The sequence below is a fragment of the Eublepharis macularius genome, chromosome 3, assembly GCF_028583425.1.
Source record: "Eublepharis macularius isolate TG4126 chromosome 3, MPM_Emac_v1.0, whole genome shotgun sequence".
Classification (NCBI taxonomy): Eukaryota; Metazoa; Chordata; class Lepidosauria; order Squamata; family Eublepharidae; genus Eublepharis; species Eublepharis macularius.
In genome coordinates this window covers 120506295-120530847 of record NC_072792.1, presented here as the reverse complement: position 1 = coordinate 120530847, position 24553 = coordinate 120506295, and the positions used below count along the sequence as shown (strand labels likewise).

General features: G+C 39.4%; 1 protein-coding gene across 1 annotated transcript in view; it reads left to right on the top strand.

Moving 5' to 3' along the window:
* Positions 1-21927, top strand: part of GBE1 (1,4-alpha-glucan branching enzyme 1) — a 272853-nt gene extending 250926 nt beyond the window's left edge. The window contains exons 15-17 of the mRNA XM_054973553.1: positions 8482-8599; positions 10738-10803; positions 19903-21927. Coding sequence (XP_054829528.1) covers positions 8482-8599; positions 10738-10803; positions 19903-19959 — 241 coding nt within the window. The 3' untranslated portion in view covers positions 19960-21927. The remainder of the gene's footprint in view (positions 1-8481; positions 8600-10737; positions 10804-19902) is intronic.
* The last annotated feature ends 2626 nt before the right edge of the window (positions 21928-24553 follow it).

Here is a 24553-nt window from a genome sequence, read left to right as displayed (position 1 = left end):
TCCCAAACTCTTCTGTGAGGGTGCCCTGGGATGAGACAATCAGGGCCAAAAGGGAGAATGGGGCAGGAGGGCACTCCAATTCCCAACTTTAGATGCCCCTCAGCACTCAATCATGTAGCAATGGACCAGGCTGGAAGCTTGATGGCAGCCTGTCAAGAAGGCTCAACACAAGACACTCTTATAACACAGTAGAGTGGCAGGATGGAGGAACATGCATAAGACATATTAGGCATAACTCCCTGCCCTGCTGTGAACCATGAAAGGGTGCTCAGTCTCACACTCTGCAGAGTTCCACCCTCCTCTCAGCTGGGCAGTGGCCATAGGAAGACCAGGAAGGAACCACACATGGCAAGAAGGAACAACCTCCTCTTTCTGCTATCTGGCTGAAGGGAGGCATGGCCAGACTCCATATCACAGGTGCCAAAGAAAATGCACCCACCTCCTGATGAATAACTCATTTCCAGGGGGAGTGGATTTCCTATAAAGCATATACAGCCTTTAAAAAGGGGTGAGAAGAGGCCAATGAAGATATACTAGCAGCTTGCCTAAAGCCTGAGGAGAGAGACTGGGGAGAAGAGGAGGAGGTGGATGATGTAGGGCTCTCTCCCCTCTCACTTCCAATGATGAGAGGGGTACCCAGTAGGCAGGTAGGGTGCAACCCCACTGCACATCTTCATCAGGCTTTTTTTTTAAAGAGGAGATGTGTCATGTCATGAACTTAAAGCCTTCTCTAGTACAGATGTAACTCTGCTTAGGATTGCATTATCACACCCATACTTCTTACTACTTTATAGGAATATAATTGTTCTTCTGCAGTTCAGTACCTCACTAGCTTAGTCCATGGTCTGTGTGAAAGGCACTTGGTTATACCCATGTTTTATGCAGGTTATTGGAAGTAGGCTTAAGAAAAAATGCATCTGAAACTATCACTGCAATTTGCTTTTAAAATATTTTCCTAGAAGGCTGTTTTATCTGTGATAGACAAGGTCAGACTAGCTACTTTTTAATACTCTGATGGATGTCAACATAAATGAAACTGGAAAGTATGGAAACTAATAGTTCCTCCATGAATACTTGATAAATGCTTCCTTGCAGCATTTCTCAGCAGTTGAGCATAAATTCTCATCAGCTCTTCCCAAACAAAAGCTCTTAATTATGCCATATCATAATCTTCGTAAATAACAATTACAATTTCTGCTGTGTGAGAAGTTGATTATAAAATACTAATTTTTGTTTCTATATTGTCTACATTTACCTAATGAAGCTTTATGTGTCATTAAGTCTGCATAAGATAAAATGAAGAATGTGAGTTTAAGAATTAGTTTTAAAAATTATTTTAAAAACCTAGTAAGAAATTTTAAAGTTAACAATGAGGAAATTGAAATTGTTTAAGATTTTCTATTCCTTGGCTCAATCATCAACCAAAAGGGATGCTGCAATGAAGAAATCAGAAGATTGAGACTTGGAAGAGCAGCTATCGGGAAGCTAGAAAAGATCCTTTAAAGATAAAGCTATCTCTCTGGGAAACAAGATCAAGATAATCCAAACGATGGTATTCCTCATTACTATGTATGGATGTGAAAGTTGGATGGCGAAGAAAGTTGACAGGAAGAAAATTTATTCATTTGAAATGCAGTGCTGGAGGAGAGTTTTGTGGATACCATAGATGGCCAAAAAGGCAAGTAAGTGGGTACTAGATCAAATCAAGCCTGAATTCTCCCTAGAAACTAAAATGACAAAACTGAGGCTGTCGTACTTTGTTCACATTATGAGAAGACAAAATTCTCTGGAAAAGTCAATAATGCTTGGAAAAGTAGAAGGCGGAAGGAAAAGTGGAAAACCTAAAGTGAGATGGCTAGACTCAATAAAAGAAGTCACATCCTCCAGTTTGCAGGATTTGAGCAAGTCTGTTAATGACGGGACATTTTGGAGGCCTTTCATTCATAGGGTCACTGTAGATTAGAGGCAACTTGATGGCACATAACATACAAGTAAGTAATATGGTAGATAATCAGATTTCCTTTTAAAGCTCATATTATGCAAGGACCATTGGGTCTGTTCTTGTATAGGCAAGAAACAACAAGGTTAACACCATGCTTTGCTTGGTTTCCATGTGGATAGATATCTCCTATACTTTTCAGGACCAACTGGCCGTTTAACTCATAGGGAAATTTCACGGTGGCCCTCTGCTATGGAGGGCCACTGGTGGTCAGGAGCAAGCATAACCAAACTATAGCAACTCTGCCAGAGCCTCAGGGCCCACTAGGCTCGACCTCCATTAGCAATGGTAGTTGGTATCACTTCACCAGTTGTCTTTTCCTGCTCTGCTGCCAGCTTTCAGGAAGAAGTCCTGGATGAGCTAATACCCATTGTTTGCACCACTGAGCTGACTGACCTGAGCAGCACTGGTTTGTGGGGCCACTCACCTTGGCTTGGTTGAGGGCCATTTTCACTTTCCAGGGCGCTTCTATATACTTGACTTGAAACGAAAGTTATTACAGTAAGTGTATTTTACAGGTAATAAAAATGTTTCACACACCTTTTTAGATTTCTTGAAGAAAACATGAAGAAAAATAAGCTTGCTCATGCCTGTGGGGTAGTTTGTCGTGAAAATGAATTGATTTGGGAAACCCAGTCTTTGGAGCAATTCCTACATACATATTTTTTTTAAATTAATCTTTTATATAGAAATTACCCAAAGTAAACATTCAGAAGTACTTGAGGAAGCAAACTTCAAACAACTTGACTCAGCTTTTCCTATTTCATCGTATCTCGTGCTGATGTAACTCTTAGGATTAGGGCTAAGTTCTTTGTTGTTGTGTTGTGGTTTTTTCCCCTGTGTTTTTTAAAGGAGAAATAAAATAAAAATTATTCAATTGCCTAGCAAATCTATGAAGTCAGGGAGCTTTGGATTTCTGAATATATCTTTTGCCAGTTGTTGACATGTAGGCTTTACTAAATGAGGAGACTGAATAATTACTTGCATCAGTCACTGTAACGTAACTGTTGTTTTAGCATAGCATCATAAGCTACCAAGATGTGCAGTAGAATGGCTGATTGAACTCCATCTAATGTTGGGGTCAGGAGCAAGCAGCACTCTGGTTGAATCTGCCCACAGGCAACTCACCATCTGTCTCCCCATGTCCCCTTCTTGCTTCTGAGAGCTTATTAGAAGGCAGACAGACTGAGATAGATTCATCCTTCTGGTTCTGTTTGTCTTTCCAAACTTTGAGTGACCCATTTTCACTCTTTGTCAGTGACAGCCAGGTTTGTAATAGAAATACTTTGGCATGGTTTGTTATGTGGTAGCAAGAGCTTCTATCACATCAGCACATTCACATTGGTGGCACTAGTTGCTGACTAGGGTTGCCAGATGTCCAGTTTTCATTTGGGCAGCCCAGTATTTTGAGAGACTGTCCAGGGGAAATATTCCTTGAATACCAGACACCTGCCCCCCCTATCCCCCTGTTCCATCGCCCAGCCCAGCTTCCCAGCTTCCTGCGGCTGCATGGGAGCCGCAGAAGTGGCCAGCCAGCCCACCCGCCCAGCTTCCTACGGCTGTGTGGCACTGCCTAGGAGCAGCCAGCCACTCCGAGCACCTGGCTGGCCTACTGTGACTGCATGGTGCCACTCAGGAATGGCCAGCCAGCCGGTGTACCTGGTAGTGTGTTGGTGCGATGACATCACTTCCATTAGTAACATCATTATACCAGACGAGATTGTGCATATGTTGAGCATGCTCACAAATGTGAAAAAAGGTTAGTGCTCCCCCCTCCCTGGGGTCCGGTATTAGTCCAGACTCCATCTGACAATTGTAGTGCTGAGTCTGACCATAGAAACAAGTAACTTCTGTGTGGGAGAAATAATATGAGAAATGCCTCTCAGCAATAGATTTCACTATTGGATTTTTTTAAAGATACTTTCAAGTGTCAGTGAAAAATAAATGTGTGAAAAGTAGTTATTTTCTTGTTCTCAAAACCTCCATTTGGAAGGCTTCCATTTACCATGTTCACATGTGATGTTGCCACAATAAATGAAGAAATTATGAAATGGGACAGGAAAAATACTTCAATGTGTATCTAAGACCAATGCTGGACTTATTTTATGTCCTTGGTTAGGAAGATATGATCACTTCTTTTTTCTCAAAATTACCAAAGCTATAAACATTTCATTTGCTAGTTAAAAAGTGTAAAGCAATCATTAAAGCTGCCAAAGCTTTCAGCAACAATGATAAATTATTAAATTTAACATACACTGTACATCACAGAAGCTAAGCGAGAAATGCCAGAGGGAGATATAACCCTCGCATTCATAAACTACAGTGACATAGTAGACGAGTTTGCTAGAGCTGTGTTTAAAAAGGCACCAGAGAGAGCAACTGAAGTTGTTCTTTATGGGTCTCTGTGAGGTTTCTGACAATAAAACAAAGGTTTGTTTGGACATACTTATAAAATAGAATGCTATGTTTGTGGGACTGTGCCGTCGTTCTGCTTTTCTCAGCCTTTGGAGGCTACCATTATATCAAGGACAATATAGCTAACATTTAAAACTGTTAAGAAGAGTTAACACTCGCCTGAAACCATGTATGTGACCATATAATACTGTTAAGCCTTGTACAAAACATAAATTCTTTATATCCCTGTCTAGTGCTTCTGTGATGCTCATAACGGTCCTGATATAAATACTGAGTTATCCAAAACTCTGCACCTCTGCATCAGAGAGTATTATTCATGGACAGTTAGAGCAACATCAGTAGGGAAGCCCCTGCTCATATGGATGTCTCTGTATACAAGAGAGCATTATTTAATATTGTAGTGTACTTGTATTGCCAATTTCAAAGAGACACAAAAATCCAAGGAACAATCAAAAGTATAGGTAACCTCTATGAATACAATAAAAATTATTTACTTATAAAGTGACTATGTGCTCATACAAAGTGCCAAAATATTATAAATACAATATAAGTTCATAGGAAAATAGATCTATATACAAAATTGTAAAGCATCTATTCATAAATACATATACAATCATAAATACCCATGAAAACACATCACAAACACTTATCAACCCGACTGGCAACATATAAATCTTCAAAAACACTTTTTAAATTTCTCAAGACCAAGTCGGGGAATGAAGCTCCACGGAAGACGTGAAAAAGCAGGTGAGAAATATTATAAATGTGGATAAAGTTCATACATCTGTGTTCCCTTCATGCAGGAACAAAGCGTGGAACAAAAGATGAAGACATTCCAAGCCCATCAGTGCCCTGCCCAAACTGGGGCCAGCTTGCTTTTCAGTTTTCATCCCAAGAATTCCTCAGGGGCAAGGAACCAATCCACACTTCATTTATGTAATTACAAATTCACTGAGCTCCTCAGAGATGAGTTCTCTATACTCCTGATTGTTCTTTGGATTTTTGCATTGCTATAGTCAGGGGAGCCTTCTTTATGTTGTTAGTACTTCCAAAGAGACAAGCTACCTGGTTTACTTTGGAATGAACTTTCATAGGCCAGGGGCTGCTTCATTGCATGCCTAGACTGGTTGTAGGTTTGTGTATGTGTTCTGTATATACAGAAGGGGTGGGTTAAGATACTGAGGAGAACACTAAAGATAGCAGGAATGCAAAGAGCATATCTCAGTTCCTTGGCTATAAACATGAATGCATTATCTTAACATCTGTGTGTTTGCCCAAGCCTCAAAGCATGAATACTAACAATTGTTGGGAAACATACTTTATTTTGAAATGAGACATCAAAAATCTTTATTCAAATCCAAAGAAATAGAGTTAGACAGCAAAGTCCAACATGGCTTTGTACCATTGCTATTTCCATTCTCAGGCAGATAAAAATAGATGATTTGGCACAAATCCCAAGTTCACCTCTAGTAGTACCTACTTGTTTGTTCTTTTTTGAAAAGTACAGGAGTAGTTTGGTCTATGAGGCACCAAAGTTTTGGAAGGCCAAGCATGCTCATATTGGGATGACAGTACAAAATTCAGTCCTCAGTTGCAGTACCAAAGGAGTTACAGCAATGGACACCAAATAAAAACAACAGAGCTTGTATTCAAAGTGAAGAGGGATCAAGAAGAGAATGGGCATGCTTTTTCAGAAAATATATGAACTATATAATTGGAATATTGATCTAAATCAATTTTTAAAAAAATCTTTATCACTTAAATTTCTTCTGTCTATTCAGTTAGCTCTGGAAATGAATAGGATCAAATAGAAAAGAATAACTTGAAGTGTTGATTCACCACTAAAGATGGGCACAAACTGGGAAAAAAGAACCATGCGGTTCGTGGTTCATCGTATTTCACGAACCATGAACTTTCATGAACCTGCCCCAGTTCGCGAAGCGGTTCATTTGGTTCCTGAAAACATCACATCCGGGTCAGCAGAAGGTCTGCAGAAAGTCCATCCCCAGTTACCTAGGAAACTGATCGATTGGCTCCAGGCTGTCTGCAGTGACAAACCAAAAAATGAACCAACTGAACCAGCCTAAAGTTCATGGCGGTTCATCAGAAATGGGCTCTGACGAACCGCCAGTTCACAAACCAGCCCAGTTTGTGCTGAATTTTGGTTCATATTTCAGTTCATGCCCATCTGTATTCACCACAGTTTGGTATTCTTATGTTAAATCTCTTCCTTGTTCAGAACAAACTACTTGGAAATATATATTTTAATCATAAACTGTCAGCAACAAGGAACACAATTTTTTTTAAAAAATTAATAGTGATAAACTTCACTATAATACATGATATAGTATCCCTCTGTGAAATACCAGATTAGTATCAGTATGGAGACATTTGATACATGTTTTTCCCCCAAAAAGGAATCATTTGGAATCACGCACGAGAATTGCATAAATGATATTTTATAAATGGCTATATTTCTGGTTTAGCATTCTTTTTAGTTCAGACTTTTTCTTAGCAGTTTGATGCATAAATAAGAGGAGAGTAGATTTTTCAATGAAGCCCATAAACTTGAGCTGAGAGAATATATAAATGAGGACAATATGTTAGCATTGCAGGCTTTGGCCTTGATCAAAAGGCTGAACACAGAAACCGTAGAGCACTTTGAGAAAGAACAAGCATGGTTTCGTTCTGTTCTAATCCTATTAGTGGAGGGCCCCATCATAAATATTCTTTATTCCTAGCTCAAAATTAAGGTTCTGGAATGTTGTTCTGAACGCGCTACTTCATACTCTGTATGTTAAAAGGCTTTATTTTATTGGTTGTTTCCTTATATTGGAAACGACTTTTGTAAGTAAAGTCAGCTCCTCTGTTAGCATAAAGAGCATTATTTACTTACTTCTTGGACTGTTAACATGTCTTTCCAAAATTTGGACGTTAGCACTGAATTTTATAGAATCATTTGAAATGAATAAAAACTGTAGTTTCCCAAGCATTAATATTTATTTATTATGTTATCATTTATTAACCTCACAGAACAATGCACTTCATACACAATTGTGAAAGCATTTTTGATTGGCAGATATATTGATAACGTTACTTTTGGTGAATAATTAATATCACAAGATTTTGTTCGTTCTTGGATGCTGAAGCCATACTGGAATAGTCATGTTAAGGTTTTAATATTTAAAAAACTGTTGTGAATCCACATGTTGAAATGTAGCACTGCAAAGGTGTTTCTATGCTTGCCTCATATCGGTTACTTTAGAGGCACAGGATGGATGGTATATGGAGATTTGTGCCATCCAGCAGAATGGAGCAGGTGCTGCCAGGCAATTTAAGCTGGTCTTGTCCCCTTTCCAGCCAGTTCTTTTTCTGATAGCATCACTCTTGCCTACCTGAAGTTTTGCAGCACAGGATTATATTAGTCACCATAAGAGGTTAAGTAGGAATGGCATAACTCTAGCTTGTCAACAGAAGAAGGAATCTTTGTTAGCTACTTTGCTTGACCATCTTGATGAGAACACTTTGATGCTCTAATTGGCACAGTCTTCTTTTCCTTTCAAGTTACAAGGGTGGGTCTAGTGGGAAGAAGAGGGCAGGGGTAAAATGGCAGTTACCCCAAGGAATCAGCAGGAGGAGAAAGGAGGCTGGCATGATACCAATCTATTGTAGTTAACCAGGTTGAGGATTTCATGGTGAGGTGTCCATTGGGCACTGAAGGTCTTGTTGATACCTAGGCTCACTGACAAGAGCCTGATGATGTTAATACATTCTTAAAGCATTCAACCCTGAGGGCAAGACAACAGGAATGTTGCTGTTCCTGGGTTTTTGTTTTTGTTTTTTGATGAGGGGAGTTCGCCTGGACAAGATGAGTGGCTGGAGACATGCTTCCCTGTATTCACCTTAGTAGAAAGGATAACTGTACTAGGGAAAGGTATATTGCAAAATGATAATTAAATAGAATTCTTTGCCCAAATAGTTCTTTGTTATCATTGCTTCAATTATATTTGGTGTTTGCAAGTTGTGCCATCTGTATTTGGTATAGAAGACCTTAACAGTTGCCTTAAGTATAAAATTGCACTGGATTCTGATGCTCCCGAGTATGGAGGACATAACAGACTGGACCATAATACAGAATTCTTCACTCAGGAGTTTTCACATAACTATTGTGCTAATTCAGTTTTGGTAAGTATATTTTCTCTACTTTCACAATGTGTTTCTGCTGTAACAGTAACATTTAAAATGTTCTAATAAAGACTTGCATTTTGCCTTGCTTTAAAAAATATATTGGTTGGTGTTTGCATGAAAGTCTAAGATTAACTAAAGATTCTTGGTGAATGTGATATGATTTTGGACAAATGATGGTCGGACAATAATATCCTTACATATCATTTGATTTTTAATCCAAAATTACTGACTGGCATACAAGATTTCTTTGAAAGTACTAATCATGGAGCGGTTTTAGTGAGCATTTTGTTGCAATGTTTCATTTTGGATTGCTTCATTATGTTCACATAACATGCATGTTTACCTAGCTAGTTTTGCATACAAACTCCTTTTTTGTTTTGTTGATAAGTCTTGGCTACACAAGCAGACAAAATTGCTTGAACATTCTGGGTTGATTCCTCCCAGTTTTTCCACTTGATCTTGCTCAATTCTCTTCCTTGCTGGGACCCCTAGTATACACAGCTTAGTCTATGCAGATCCCACAATCCCTTTCTTAGTCATTTTTGGTGGTCAAATGAGGTTCCTCCTCTCTCTTTTACCAGAGAAAAAGGTGGAAGGACCAACCTATTATTTGTGTTGGTGACTTAGGTAATTTCATAGACAAACAAAGAATCACAGTTACACAATTTTCTAAAATTCTCCCTCCCCCTCCCCCTCCCCCTCCCTCTCCCTCTCCCTCTCCCTCTCCCTCTCGTATGGTTCAAGCAGAGATAATTTATTCCTTTGGGCCATTACAAAGCAAATGACTTTTTTTTCATGGCAACATTTCAAAAACACTTTTTAGTATGTAGGGAAATTATTTTTGTTCCTGATGCAAGTTACCAATGCATCTAAATTATGTATGTTCTTTATATTTTTTATGCTTCTTAGCAGCATGTTCAAAGTAAGGGTCTCAATCAAACAACTCTTGAAGACCAATTCACATTTATTAGCATGATGATGGCTGAGTGCATCCAACCTGACATGGACTTACAGTAAAGTGGTTTTTTGATTGCTTGCTGTTAGCCTAGCTCATGGCTCAGGCCAAGTTAACCAGACCCTTGTAACATACAGTGGGAAAAGGCATACAAGTATGGGTTGAACTGAATGCAGTGAAGTGATTGTACAAAAACCGTTTTCCTGATTTGCTCTGATACACCCAGCCTCAATACTTGAAATGCTAGAATAGCCATGTATGTTGGCCTCTGCAAAACCAAACCATTGTTTTTTATCATTTGTTTTTTACTGAAACCAACATCCTCATATGCACCTAAGATACAGTCAGTCTGGATTTTCATTATAACCAGAGCTGTGTGTGAGCTGAGGCTGCCTTGTGAACTGCAACACCAAGGAATGAAGTGAATGGAACAGTGAATCTTTGTACTTGGATGCTACCTGCTTCCCTTTACAAAGGCATATGTTGGATTAATGTGCTATTTTTTCAACATAAATCTGTTTTTATTTACCCCTATTTATACAATTAAGTACTTAAATTCTTAAGAGTTTTAGATAGTACAACGTTACATCAATAAACATTCCATATTTCATCAAAGACAAATAAAAGAAGTTACAGACAAATTGGGGACTTCATTAATGAAGTTTAAGTGCTTACAGAAGGCAGTTTGAACATTTCTGGAAGAAATTACTTACATTTATTCTATCACTATAGTTTGTATACCGTAGGGAAATACTTATCTACTTATAAACAATAGGAAACTAAGGCCACAGATTATGCATCTATCAAATTGCAAGTCAAATCTTGGGAAAGGTTACAAAAATTCACAGTATTTTCTTGTTTTTTTCCCATTTACCATACTAAACGCAGAACATTAACACACAACAGCTATATTTTAATATAATAATTGTACATCACTTAGCTAAACCATATTATGAACCTGACATCCATATTGTGGATGCAAAGTAGAAAATAAACATGCCCAGAGATTAAACAAGATGTAAAGAACAAATGCATGTGAAAGAAAGCATGGGGAATGCCAAGTTGTCAAGCAATTAGTATAATTTGAAAAGAGCTACAAGCTATGGCATGGTAACTGCACTACTCATATCAAGTACTAAACCCAAGAGCATGGGTCACACTTCTCATTTATATCCCTCAGCAGCCCAATTCACAGAGAGAAAGTGATGGCCACTCCCGAGGACAGCAGCACAAACACCACCTAGAGGTAAAGTTGCAGATGAAACTGTGGTCACTTAGAAGAGCAGCACTTGGCAATAGGCAGAATCCTGCTGTGTTTGTATGTGTGTGTGAGAGAGAGACTGTCAGGTGCCATTTTGTGGAAAAACCTCATCATTACTTTTATCCATGAGGGCTACTGATAGGCTAACAAAGTCAATTTATTAAGAAAGATTTACAAAAATTCAATTAAAACCATAAAGCTGGCAAGGAGCTTACCTCACTGTTACGGGGAGAGGGCATTAATGAAGTCTTTCATAGACTTCCATAATATTGTTAAAGCATGTTGTGAGTAGTCTGAAGCCTTTTATATAATAGCAGAATAAAAATATAATTTAATTATTACACTTTATTTATTTTATTCTTTTATCCCCTGCCTTTCTCCCCAGTGGGGTCTCAAAGCAGCTTATGTTGTAAGACTTATTCTTTCCTCCTCCCAAGGAGCTATGGGTGGTTTTTTTTAACCTCACAACAATCCTGTGTGGTAAGCTGTTTTGAGAGAGAGGGAGTGCTTTGGCCAGAGCATGAAGTTAGACTTAATTTGAATCTTTCTGCTTCTCATCTGGCATTCTAACCATTACACTACACTACGCTAGCTGAGTCAGACCAGAAGACCGATCAAATATCCTGTTTCCCATACTGGCTAGCCAGTTGTCTCTAGAAAGCCAGAAGCAGGGTACTAGCCCTCCCCCATTGCTGTCCTGCAGTCACTGGTATTCAGATACAATGTCTCTGAAAAGAGTTATTGCTCTTTCAGCAACAGCAATTAGCCAGTTAGAGGTCAAGAAAGTTTAAGCAGCCTGTCTTACATTGGGTGTCTCCAGTTAGGATGTTATGGGACATAGTAACCATGTTATGAGTGAGCAAAACCAATCACACCAGAAAACTATGGTCGCTCTCTCTTATTGCTCTGGCAATGAGGGAACAGAATGGAACCAAATACCCTTCATGGGTCTGTCTAAATGTTGGCAATAATTTTATCATTGCTATGCACCTTCTGCATTGTATCTAAGGCTCCATATGAAAGGCCCTGCATACCAAAGCCCATCTGTCTTTGAGGCATTTATATGTTTCCATGGACTAGAATAAATGCAAAATCAGCAAGCCTGCATAAAATATAAGTACAAAATCACAAGTGTGTGTGTGGGAGCCAATATAGAGTATACAGCTGAATAAAACAGTGCCAACCTGTTTGTAGGGAAAAGAGAAGGAAAAGGTGAGAGTGCAATGATATTTGTAATATCATGTGAGCAAGAAGTAGTGGTAAATTGAAGCTGTAGGGTCCATTACACTGAGCACTTGCTCTTTGCAGCTAGGATAATGGCTTATGGGCACACATGCATTCTTCCATACAGGAGCATGTTTCAGAGCCATTAGCAGCTTTAAATTGCAACAAGTCTAGCTGGAATCCAGATTCACGATGATGATTATTCAAGCACCTCATCTATCCACTCATTACTAATCTAAATAATATTTTCCTTGCTAATTTTGTTTTATTTCCACTTTCTCCTTTCAAGGTCATGCTTATGTTAATCATTACTGCAGCACTTACCACCAAATAGTATTTCTTTGCTAACCATTTTTTTAAAAAAATAATGAAAGCTGACCTCTGGTTTTCCACTCTGATGTCTGATCCAAGATAAATGTGACTTTCATTTCCTATTGTTATCTATACTGTAGTTGTGCTGGAGTTGTTATGCGGTGCATCTTTGTTCTGCATAGGTAAGACCTGTGCTCATTTTGGGACACCAGATTCCAACATCCAAGTACAATGTTAACAAACTGAAGACAAACTATAAACATTGTAAAAGATAAAATTTTATTAGCTTGTAATCCATTGTAGGGGACTTTGTTTTGTATTGAAGGAAGGCACAGTGAATCTCCTAATGCTAGCTGCCCACTCCTCTTCTATGTTACAAATTCGATTCTGTGAACCTTGGTAGATTTCTTGCTGCCGCCATTGGGAGATGAAATTAATGAGGATATTGATAAAATATTGGACCAGTTAAATGTTTAGACAAATGATACTTTTTAGACAGTATCAATATTGACGAGACTGTCAGTCTACATATTCCAACTCCTTATTACTTCAGGACTTCCAGGAAGAGTGACAAAAGCAGCTGGCAATTCTCCAGAAATTCCTTGCAGACCAGATACCAAATTATATAAGTTTTACTTACTAAGACTACATATTTTAAAAAATAAAGGGACCAGGAAATTATTGCAGATTACTAAGTAACTCCATCATCTTTCAGACCACTGGCAACCAGATTTTGAGAACTGGCCTGGGAAACAATGGGGTGGATCCTACCCCTATCCTACCTCTTCACTGAACAAAGTTTATTTATTTATTAAAATGTTCCTTTTTGCTCAAGTTTGAAGCTTTCCTCCAAATTAAGTGGATCTTTTATTGGAGGAAGAACCACTAAAGTTGGAGGAAAGTTGGTTGTTGTGGGTTTTCCAGGCTGTATGGCTGTGGTCTTGGCATTGTAGTTCCTGACATTTCGCCAGCAGCTGTGGCTGGCATCTTCAGAGGTGTAGCACCAAAAGACAGAGATCTCTCAGTGTCACAGTCACTGAGAGACACTGAGAGATCTCTTTTTGGTGCTACACCTCTGAAGATGCCAGCCACAGCTGCTGGCGAAACGTCAGGAACTACAATGCCAAGACCACAGCAATACAGCCCGGAAAACCCACAACAACCATCGTTCTCCGGCCGTGAAAGCCTTCGACAATACATTGGAGGAAAGTTCCTTAGGAAAGAGGAAGGCTACTTGGAGGGTGGTTTGATCCAGCCTGATATTGAAGGCATGTATATAGTTCTGTTATTGAATTTTAGCAAGGCTGACCCTGTAACCTACCTGGATAAATTTGGGTCATCTTTTCTATAGATTCTGGCTAGCATTCAGTTTGCTTGTTTGAGAATGTGTTAGACTGCCCATCACATATGGCCGATTCCACACTACCTAGTTTTAGCACTAGTTTTTCGCTGCCACCACGCTACACATTCCTCTGTTCACACATTTTTTAAAAAAAAATCGTAATGGTACCGCTATGGCTTCGCAGCAGACCACCACGATTTCATCGCGCTATTAGCTCATTAAATCGTCCATCCCCTAAAGCATCACCCAATCAATCCGCACCCCTCATCTCCGCGGCCCCGCCCCCGCACTTAAAGGAAAAAAAGGAAGGGCAATTCATCGGTATGCCGACACCGCTACTCAGTCAACCACCATGTACCTACCCGGAATAAGAACGGACCGCATCGTAACATTTTTCTGTGCCAGCTGTCATGTCAGCTTTCGGCTCGACTGCTCCGTCATGTTGCAAGAGTGGATCTCCAGATGAAAGCTGGGGAGAATGCAGCATAGGACGGACCAGGATGTTGATTGCCCATCACAGAACCCGTGTCATGTAGTGGGGCAACAGGGGTCCGCAGTGGGTGACGCCTCCCCGATCACAGGCTATCACCTGCCTTAATCAAATGGTTTCACGAGGAGCCATGATGAGCAATCCAAAAATCCACCTACTACCAACAGAGATAAAAACTCCACGGACCCAGCATTAAAAAACATTTCAAAATTGCCCGCCCAAACAGGGGGCCAATCACTGCAGACTATCGATGGTGGTAGGAAAAAGAGCCAATCAGCGCCAATTAACGGGGTGTGGTTTCGACAGGACAGGATAGTATCATGTCGGTATACCGACCACTTGATTTTAAAAAAAAAAGGTACAAGACTTTTCACAGCAAAACCACGCCCCCCTCGCGTTCATTGCGGGTTTTATTGAGGGGATGTGATCGTGGCATCGCGCAAGAAAGACAGAAGTCAGAAGGTGATGTGAACATGCGGGTGATTATTGCGCCCTCGCACATGACGCAATAATATCGGGAAAAACGTGGGAGGTAAGGTGGTGTGGAATCGTCCATAATGCAAAATGAACTATCAAAGTATGTATATAACAATTTTAGCACAAAAGTTAATTCAGACATATTTAATCATGCTAAAATTCCAAACAGGCTATTTCCAGAACAAAAGATTGTAAACAGAGTTATTTGTCCATTCCTTTAGATATATTATAGTATGTTTCTTCTTTGGAATCAAAAGTATCTGAAAGATTGTGACAACAACCCTCTGCATGTGACATATGCCTAGATACTCTGACATCAATGGTAATGAAAATATAAAAGAAACAGGGCTGGGATAACAGAAGTAGAAGCTAATTGAAATCTTAAGGACTCCCTACAGTCCCAGACTATGGAACTGTATACATCTGCCTATGTACACTGTCTCCCAGAACATATTGCAGACATAATGAATAGATTGATGCATTGGCTGAGATGGCAGTATGTAGGAAAGACACTTTCAAATTCCTTATCTATTATAGCCTTATGCATTCATTTGTTCTAATTTCCTTGCATCTCCAGTTATGTGGGAGGTGGGACTTGTGATTTTACCCATATGGAGAACTGTGTGTTAGATCCATTGACCTTTCTGCTAAATCCTTTGTCAAGAAACTGAGCTTGCCTGGTCTGTTTCTTGGCTTTCCAAACTTTTGATTCAGATTTCTAGGTCTGGTTAAGCATAGAAATCTGTCTCTGAAAAAGTGCAGCCAGCATGACTTGCAATTTTCAGAGATGTAACTGAAACATGCACATGTAAAATGACATCATAGCTTCAAGGCCAAGCCAGAAGGAAGTCTTCCATCTACATTGCATCATCATCAGAGCAGGGCATCTTGAGTGTGAGTGCATGCTAGCTGTGTAAGTATGTGCAACACCCATGATTGGTTAATCAGGACCAGACCATTACAGCTTGTTTGGAATAAAGCAAGGGTCTCCATTCTAGTGTGGTCCCCTTCTTTGAGTAACTGCTGGTAGAATGCCTTTTACTACATATTCTGCTATACTTTGGATTTGACTACCAGAACAGGTGTCAGATGAGGACTTGGGTTTGGGTTACTGGATTTGGTGTTTCCCTTAGAATAGATACTAAGCTTTAGTAATTTTCTTTCCTGTTTACACACCTCTGTTTGTAAACTTTGCACTCTTGTTAATTAACTCGTTGAATATACTTCTGTAGTGTTATTTGGATTTGAGGGCTTCAGCCTGAGTCCAGTAATTTGGCTTATTTGCCACAGCTACCAAAGTAATTGTTTTGTGTAATTCTGTCTGCAAAGTGATCTACCTTGCAGGGCTGACTTCTTATTGTTTAAGATCGTAGAAGTTGAGATTTATCTCTTGGTCTCAAGTTGAGGGTTATCCAGAGAAACTGTTGCTGGCAACCATTACCCCGGGCAGTGAGTAACTACTCCCTAGTTCTGAGTGTTTTGCTTTTGCCTTTCCACTCAGGGCAGCATGTGGATATAACCGTCCTTAAAATCCTCCTTTGACAAAAGTCTTAGTGAAACAGAGACATTGGATCCAATTTAGAGAGAAGCGAGTATTAAATCCAACTCTAAAAATCTTATTCCCCATGACAGAGCAGAATCGGAATTCCCAAATTAATTACTAAGGTTGTTTCAGTTAAATGTGAAAAATTTCATTTTTTAACAATGTCTGTTTTTTAAATCATTCTTACAAAGGTCACAAACATTTTTTTAGTGTTATCTCATTGTAAGAGAATATATTGATGTGAATTTCATTTTTCTTTTGGGGTTTAACTGTCTTATTTGCCTCTAATATATATTTTGCTCTAATATGTATTGAGTACTAGGTATGTTTTTCTACTCATTCTACTCAAAATACTGTGTGACCCTTAGTTTTAGAAATGGTTGTTTGCATAACTTTCATGACAAGGATTTGTACCTTGACTTTTGGGGGTCAGTGCAGTTGCCTGTTTTATTTTTGTAGTTGTTTGTTTTATAGTTAGTAAGACATTTAAATTGAATAAATTTAAATGAATAAAGAGAACGTGTTAATTTTTTTCAATCCATCCCCATTTTAAATATCCCCAAAAGGGTTTTTTATATATATATATATATAATGCTGGAAAAATCTGACTAAAATATGTACTCTGTATTAATGTATGTTTTGACAAGTTCCTTTACAACCTCTTCATACCGCATGCCAGTTCCTCAGTGAATACAAGGAATTACTACTTAATTTATTTTATTTATTTCAAATTTGTATTCCGCCGTCCCCGTGAGTGGGCTAGATTGTTCAAAAGTCTACTTAGTATACTGAGTATACTGTTCACTCTTTCAGGTGAATTACTCCATTTGGAAGGCCTGATCTGGGGGGAGGCCTGATTTGGGGGAAAGGAACAACAATTTGCGTGAATTCCCCAGCACCACCGCCCTAAAATGAGGGATGGTTTGCAGGCCCACATTCCTCTGCCCAGTTCTCTGTCATGTTGCCTGCCACCCAATGTTATGTTACTTGTAAACAGTAATGCAGTTTCCAAGAGGAGTTATGTAGAAGATTTTAGGTGTGCTGGTATGGTGAATGTGAACTAAATGCAAGCAAATATCAATGTGGTAGATAGAGGAAACCATATTACGTAAGTAAACAGCAGGTGACTCATGGCAGTTAATCACATTCAGTAATAAGACAGGAGATACAGAAAACAGCAAAGAAATGTGACTGTGAAAAGCAACATAACTATAACTGACACCTTTAACAGACTTTTCTAGTAGACCTTCAACAATTGCACTGATTGAAACTGTTCTCTTTTCTAAACAAGGAGTAGAACTTGTGGTTAATTGATCCTTACACGTGCACAACTCAGACTCCTGCTTTCTGGGTTCGTCCTAGTCCCCTCCAAACACAGTCCCAACCAAGGTGTGAGGACTATTTTGAGAGGGACACAGCCTCACAGTTGACCCTTCCTATATGGATGTATCCAAGCAGCCCTTGAAATCTCACATAGTATAGAAGGAGGATAAAGAAATGTTTGAAATCTTTAACATGCGGCTTCCAGTATAGCACAGGATAAAGGAATTTAAACGGTTGTGAATTAGACTTCCACATGACTGTAGCATTAGATTTAATTTTATGTCTGGTTATTTTTCAGAAAAGAGGCAGTTAATATAAGTGAACGTTAAATAAATGTGCTTTGGTTTTTAATTCTGAATTAAAGCAAAGAATGAAAAAGAACAAATTTTCCATTCTGGGTATATACTATAGGCCTGATTAAAGCATGCATCCACTACCACATGCATTGTCACATATTGCAACTGAAAGAGTGCTACCTTCTGTGTTAAGCTGTACAAATGCTTTCCTCCACAGTTCAAACAGATTTTGAGAACAGATACGCAATCACTCATTTCCCATAGAGCATCTCAGTGGCTATCTTCAGTTCCCATTGATAAAACTCTTCCATATTTTTGTTCATAATCTGAAAGCAATTCAAATACAGCAGCTTTCTATGTTTTGCTAATTCTTTTGTTTCCAGCTGCCGACTGCTTAGATCCATGCAACCTTGTTTATCTAAAAGCTTAAGAAATGATTTCTCTAGCACTCAAATCTACAGTGGTAAATAAATACAAAAACCACAAGTATCATTTTTTTCTTCTTTCCCTATAAATTTGGAGGCATTTAAGTTGAGCCAACAGGATTTCGTATTTCCTCTCCTGCTGAGCAGATTTGTAGGAGTTATTTATCACAGAAACCTTAGGGGGAAAAACACTGTTCACTGGCGAGAGCCGAGATGCATTGGACATGCTACAGTCTGGTTCGATGAAGATCAGCTGTTCTTTTCCTTTTCTCCTAAAGCTGTTTGCTTTACACCTTTCATTCTGGTTGCAGACTATAAAAGCTTTTCATGCCGTCAGTCAGGCTCTGGCTTGGAGATAACATGGCTGAAAATAGCATTATATTAGGAATGCTAGGAGGAGGGGGAGTCTTAAACACAGGCGTTGTCAGAAAAGAAGCCTGCAATCTTCCGGCATCTCCTGACTCTTTTCTAATTGCATTGTTATTGAGTTCAGTTTATGTGATCAATTGCATTCAGCAGTGTGTAAACCACCACATATCAAAGTAATTGGTAAACAGAACATATCTGTCATGTTTTGAGTGGTGTGTCTAATCTGTGCTTGGAAGGAGCATTGTATGGAATGTGCTGTCACTGAACTGTTTCCCCTTGTTAAGAGAAAGATGCTTTTTTGAGAGAGAGAGAGCGCGCGCAAAAAATGTCACTCTTATCAGACTAAAAGTTTGTGTATGAGAAAATATAATCGTGATTAGTTGCAAAGGAAAATGAACAAATTTCCTGTGTTCAAGAATTCATGCCGTAAACCCCTTTTCTGAACTATGGACCTATAGGTTCTCGATGCCTTGCTGTGTCATATATCTTGTGTTTACCTGTATAAAATGACATCACAGACCTGGGGCAGCATTAATTCAGAACACAATAGAGCTCAAATACAGTGGTAAGAGTTTGTCATTTATCACTGTACGGTATATCGACCTGGATGTCCTCAAATGTCTGAAATGTATGATTGTAGATCACATGGGGCCCTCTAGTGGTGATTGTATTTAAACCCTTTCACCATCTCAAGCTTTGGTAAGTGGCAAAGGAACAGCATTTCAATTACCTTGTGGGAATCTGGTGAGAATGCACAGTCCTTAATTGCACTCTTATTTGATTCATGCGGTTGATATATTTCATAAATGTTTGTTGGTCTTAAATTCATTGATGCATTAAAGCAGGTAGTATTTATTTAGAGTATTTATATCCACCTATCAATACTCATGGTGGCTTACAGAGTTCTATAAAATAGTTTTAAAACAAGAAAGAATTACAGGAGGGTGAAGAAAATGGGGGAAGGGCTATGATTATCAGCTTTTTGCCATTTTGGTGCTACTGGAAAATAAAGAAATGAAGCTGTCAAAAATACCCAATCCAGGCTTCAGATTGTCTCTATTCACCAGGCTGCTTGTAGCTCATAGTAAGACTTTCTGATGACTGGGTTTGGGAGATCAGTCGCCCATACAAGGCACTGCTTTTATTCCTTTCCAGAACACTGTCAGGTGATTGTGGGTTCTCAGCCTTAGGAAAGGCAAAAGTGTTTTCTTCAGATTCACCATGTGCCCTGACCGGAAGGTTTATTGTGTACAGTTTGTAAGATGCTGCCATTCTTCTTGTAGGTCTACATTCCAAGCAGAGTGGCCATTGTGCTTGAGAATACGGATGTTGCAAACTGAAGACTTCCCATTTATGATGACTAGAACTACCCCTGCAAGCGCAAGGCAGGAATTTGATGACTACGGTAGCTGGGATTTACTGTTTGAAAACTTTTCTATGTGAAGATATGCTAATTCAGAAAGATTCAAATATGTGCTTATTATTTATTTATAATTATAAAGCTCTCATTTCGTGAAAAGATCATTGAAAGAAAACATGTATTAGTGGAATGAAAAACTCCTTGAGCAGTTCTGATGTTAACCGAATTAAACTTCGGAACAGCTGCCATCCTTGAAGTACTATTTCATGTTATTTTATCAGGAATAATCAGTCCCATTTCAGCAATTTGCTGCAGTCCTATATATAATTTTGTTTTTCATTAGACCATAATTTTGTATTACAAGTACTTATAAAGTTATTTTATTGCTACCAAGGCAGCCTTGTAAACTTCTTGGACACTATGGATTCCAAGTTATAAAGGTGCTTAGCGTTTTCCTACTTTAAACCATCAGAAAATAAAACTTGTTAAGTTTACAGTTTGGGGAGCTGTGAAACTGAAGAGACTGGCAAGGAAGTGGCTTTGCTAAGATCAAACTGTAGGACTATAGTTAACTCATTTAAATTGTGCCTAAGTTCGTATGGAATGAATATTACAGAAAACATTAACTTTCTGATTTTTAAACAGTATTGACATTGATGTTGGAAATCATGTATTCTAGGTTAGTATTTTGAAAGATTGGATACTGTCAGGATAATTTGGTATGGACAATAAAACACAGTAATATACTATTATACTGTCCCCACCATTTTCAAAAATATTGAAAATTACACCTTCTCATTAATGGCTATAACGAATAGCTCAAATGGCACCATAACCATACAAATTTGTCATAAACTTAGAAGGTGTGGTCTTTTGTATTTTTAATTAAAAACATCTATTTCGTTATTCAGAAATAAACTGATGAAAATTTATTTTAATCTACATAATGAGTTGGAATGATGATTTAAAATAATGTATCTTTTGTAAACTAATACTATTAATTGAAAATCATTTCCTTTGGATTCTAAAATTATGGAATTAAAATTTTACACAGTTGTAGACAAATGTTTTTGTATGGGATCAGAAAGTTCTTCAAGCTTGTTTTATGGTCAGTTTTTGATATGTAGTCATCTTAAAAATATACACAAAGAAAATCCCTCCCAAAGGAATTCCTGTTGAGCAGTCCTTTGATCAGCCATCTTTATCTCATTTAGTAAACCTCAAAGTATGTGTGCCAGTATTCGCTTTATGCTTATAATACAAATTCTTTGCCAAAATGTTCACCATGGTAATCATTCTAGATCGAGGTTATGTGTACATGGCGTCCCAGTTAGTGCATTACCAGAGCAGCATGAGAACTGCTTTCCTGGAGCCTTTTCCCAGACTAGAGTGAAATGGTTCTTTCCATTCTAGCATCTTCCCCAGGAGAAGTTCACTCTGCTCATTTAGATGTTACAAGAGCAGAATAGGTGGAAGATACAAGGGGGTATTACCAGAGCAACTGCAGCAATGAATTAATTAGTTCTGTCTCATATAAACACACATCTCTCTCAACAAAACGGAGGTATCCATAAACTTCGTTTTCTTGTGTTGTAGTCTGTTTGCCATATGGTCTTGTGCTGAGTAACATCCCTATTTTTCATTTACCGTTTTGTTAAATATGAGCTATATAAGTTACTATTTCCACATTTTGAGCCGCAGTGAATCAGCAATTATTTTCCATACTTTAAATTTAGAGGTGAGATAAACAGCATATAAATATGTGGCATATTTATGTTAATGGCTTTATTAATATATAATGAAGATGTTACTGGCCTTGCGTTTGAGCTTGTAAATGCAGTGCAAGGCAAATTGTCCATATCAAACTTTTGTGCAAGGAAAGCAATAAATATGTAATGTGATTAGAAACTATAAAATTACATGTGAATAAACTGAGATGTAAAAAACTGCTTGTGGTATTTTGGTATTGTAATTTAACTCTAGATATTACTGATGCATTATCAGAAGCTTCAAGAAAAAGTTGGCATCAGCAGAAGTAACATGGGATTGTAGCATAATTACAATTTTTTCTGCTTTAAACCATAGCAGAAGTAAAAGAATGCTTCCATCAAATTCACAAGATTGGCACATAGGAATTCTAGCTTTACTTAATGTCACAATGCTATAAAGCTAACATTCCTTACTTTATAAAATATTTCTTTTGATATACAGATAGTGGCAGCAAGGAGTGCCATGCCTTGCCACTATCACTACTGTCTCTCACCACGGGCTGCCACATCTTGCCATTCCCTGCCTCTTCTGCACAACCCTCTGGAGCAACTACCACTCATCAAGTTGTCCCTCAGGCATCTTTAAAGATGTGCAGCAAGCAAGATTCAAGAGTTCAGGAGACCCCATTCTATAGCTTGCTATTCTGTCATGTCTAGAAAAGGAGAGGATAGGGAATCTTAGCTGCTTTGAAAGCAATTGTTGGGTACCTTTAAAAATTGAACTATAGGATTTCAGACCACATTTTAAGCCTGCTTTGTAGAAAAGAGTACTAAACATGGTTTATGGTCCAGATATAACAAGAGACTATGGTTTACTGTAAAAGTAGCAGTATTTTATCACATTGTATAGGAAGGGAGTATATGTCCAAAGAAACCCCAGATTTATTCATATAATGAAAAGAATGCTTTGTGATTAGCTTGAAAAATGCAGTTGATTGTCACCAGGGTAGCATCCATGGATGCTGTTTAGTTTTTTCTGATGTTCTGGGACATGCTTTGGAACAGAGGTGAGCAACCAGAGCATTTTGCCTGGCGCTCAGGGCCAGGCCTCTGTCCAAGCAAACAAGGCACTGGCAGTATTACTGGGGCCAATGGTGCAGGTAGATGCAACAGACACAGCTTATGCCTAGTATGCATCCTGAACTTGCACAGCCAGCAGCTGACTCCAAATCAAATCACAGAAATGAGCCCAGTGCCACGTGCTTTGCTGGCTCTAAACATGTCAAAAAGTCCAACTGTCATCTTTCTCCACCCCCACCCCCAATTTGTTTACTTGTCTCCAACATCTTCACAGATAGACTTTGTGTTTTTTAAGCCCTTAAGGGGAAATAAGGTTGCTTAGCCCTGTTTTAGAACATCTATAGTTACTAGTCATCTTGTGTTAGTTTCCATTTAGTATTAATCATTGAGAGAATCTTAAAAACATCAACATGACATAGTGATTAGAGTGTCAGACTAGGATCTAGGAAATCCAGATCTAAATCCCTACTCTACCACAGACATTCAGTGAGTAACCACAAACACTCAGCCTAACCTACCTCACAAGTTTGTTGTGAGGATAAAATGGAGGAGATAAGAATGATGTAAGCCACTGGATCCCCAGTGGTGAGAAAAGTGATAAATGAGTAAACAAACATAAGCAGGTGATATCCTCTTCTGTGACATCAATTGAGCAATTGAGAACTGGTGCATACATAGCTGGGTCCACTTTGTCAGGGCTCACCCCAGGTGCTGCTGCGTTGGGCACCAGGGTGCCTGACTCTGACTATGGGGGGGGGGGGGTCATCAGGGATACTGCAGGACCTTGCTCTGTGGCAGGAGGGGTGGCTACATCACCCCAACTCCCTCTCAGTCCACTCACTGGCCCGCTCAACCTGACCCAGCCATCACTCTCACTTCCCTCTTTCACCAACCTTCCTTTTCCTCCTTTCATACTCCTCCTCCTTTGCTTCCAACAACTCCCATCTCTCCTCCTTCACAACCCACACAACCACTCTCCTAAGCCAGCTTTTATAGGGTTTTTTCCACCTTCCCCCACCCTTCCTCCCAGGCTCCTTCCCTCTCCTGATGCTTCCCAGCTGTGTCCACCCTTAGGTGTTTCTTCCCTTTCACTAGCTTCTCCTTGCATTCCTTTCTCCTCTTGCTGGGTGGGGCTGAATGTATCCCAGCTGGGTTTCCCTCAGGTGTCCCTCCTTTCCCTCTTCCCTTATCCCTCATTCTTTCCTGCAGGACAGGGCTAGCAGGGCCCTTCCAGGTGATGCACCATGGCCTCCTCTCTTTGCTCATGAGGTGCTGTGCTGGTCTCCTGGAGTTCAGCTGGCTCCCTTAGGTGGCTGGGGTTGCTGGTTCCCCCTAGGGCTTGTGCAGGGGCTTCCAGTACCTCTATCCCCTCGCTTGCACCTTGGACAGACGTGGGTACCTCTTGCCCTTTGGGGGTGGGGGTGGGCAGCATGCCCCTGGCTGATCTTTTTCTCTGGCTCCTTCTTCCCTTCCGTTGCTGCTGTCTGGAGCTGTGCCCCCTCCCTGGGGCCTCCTGTGCCTGCTGCTGGCATTCCATCGGCTTTCAGGTAAGGGGGCTGTGGCAAATCCGGGTGCTTGGGGTGCTCAACCCCGGACACACTTAACTGTTGATGTGTGTGATCTACTTCTGTGCGCTGCATAAGCATGAAAGAAGAGTCAGGATTTTACTGTTACATTTGTCACATCTCTGATAACTTATAAGAACAGTTTGATTCATATGTATGTCTGCTGTTGTAAAGGCTGTGTTACACATGATACTCTGAACTTGCATATCGTTTCACAACT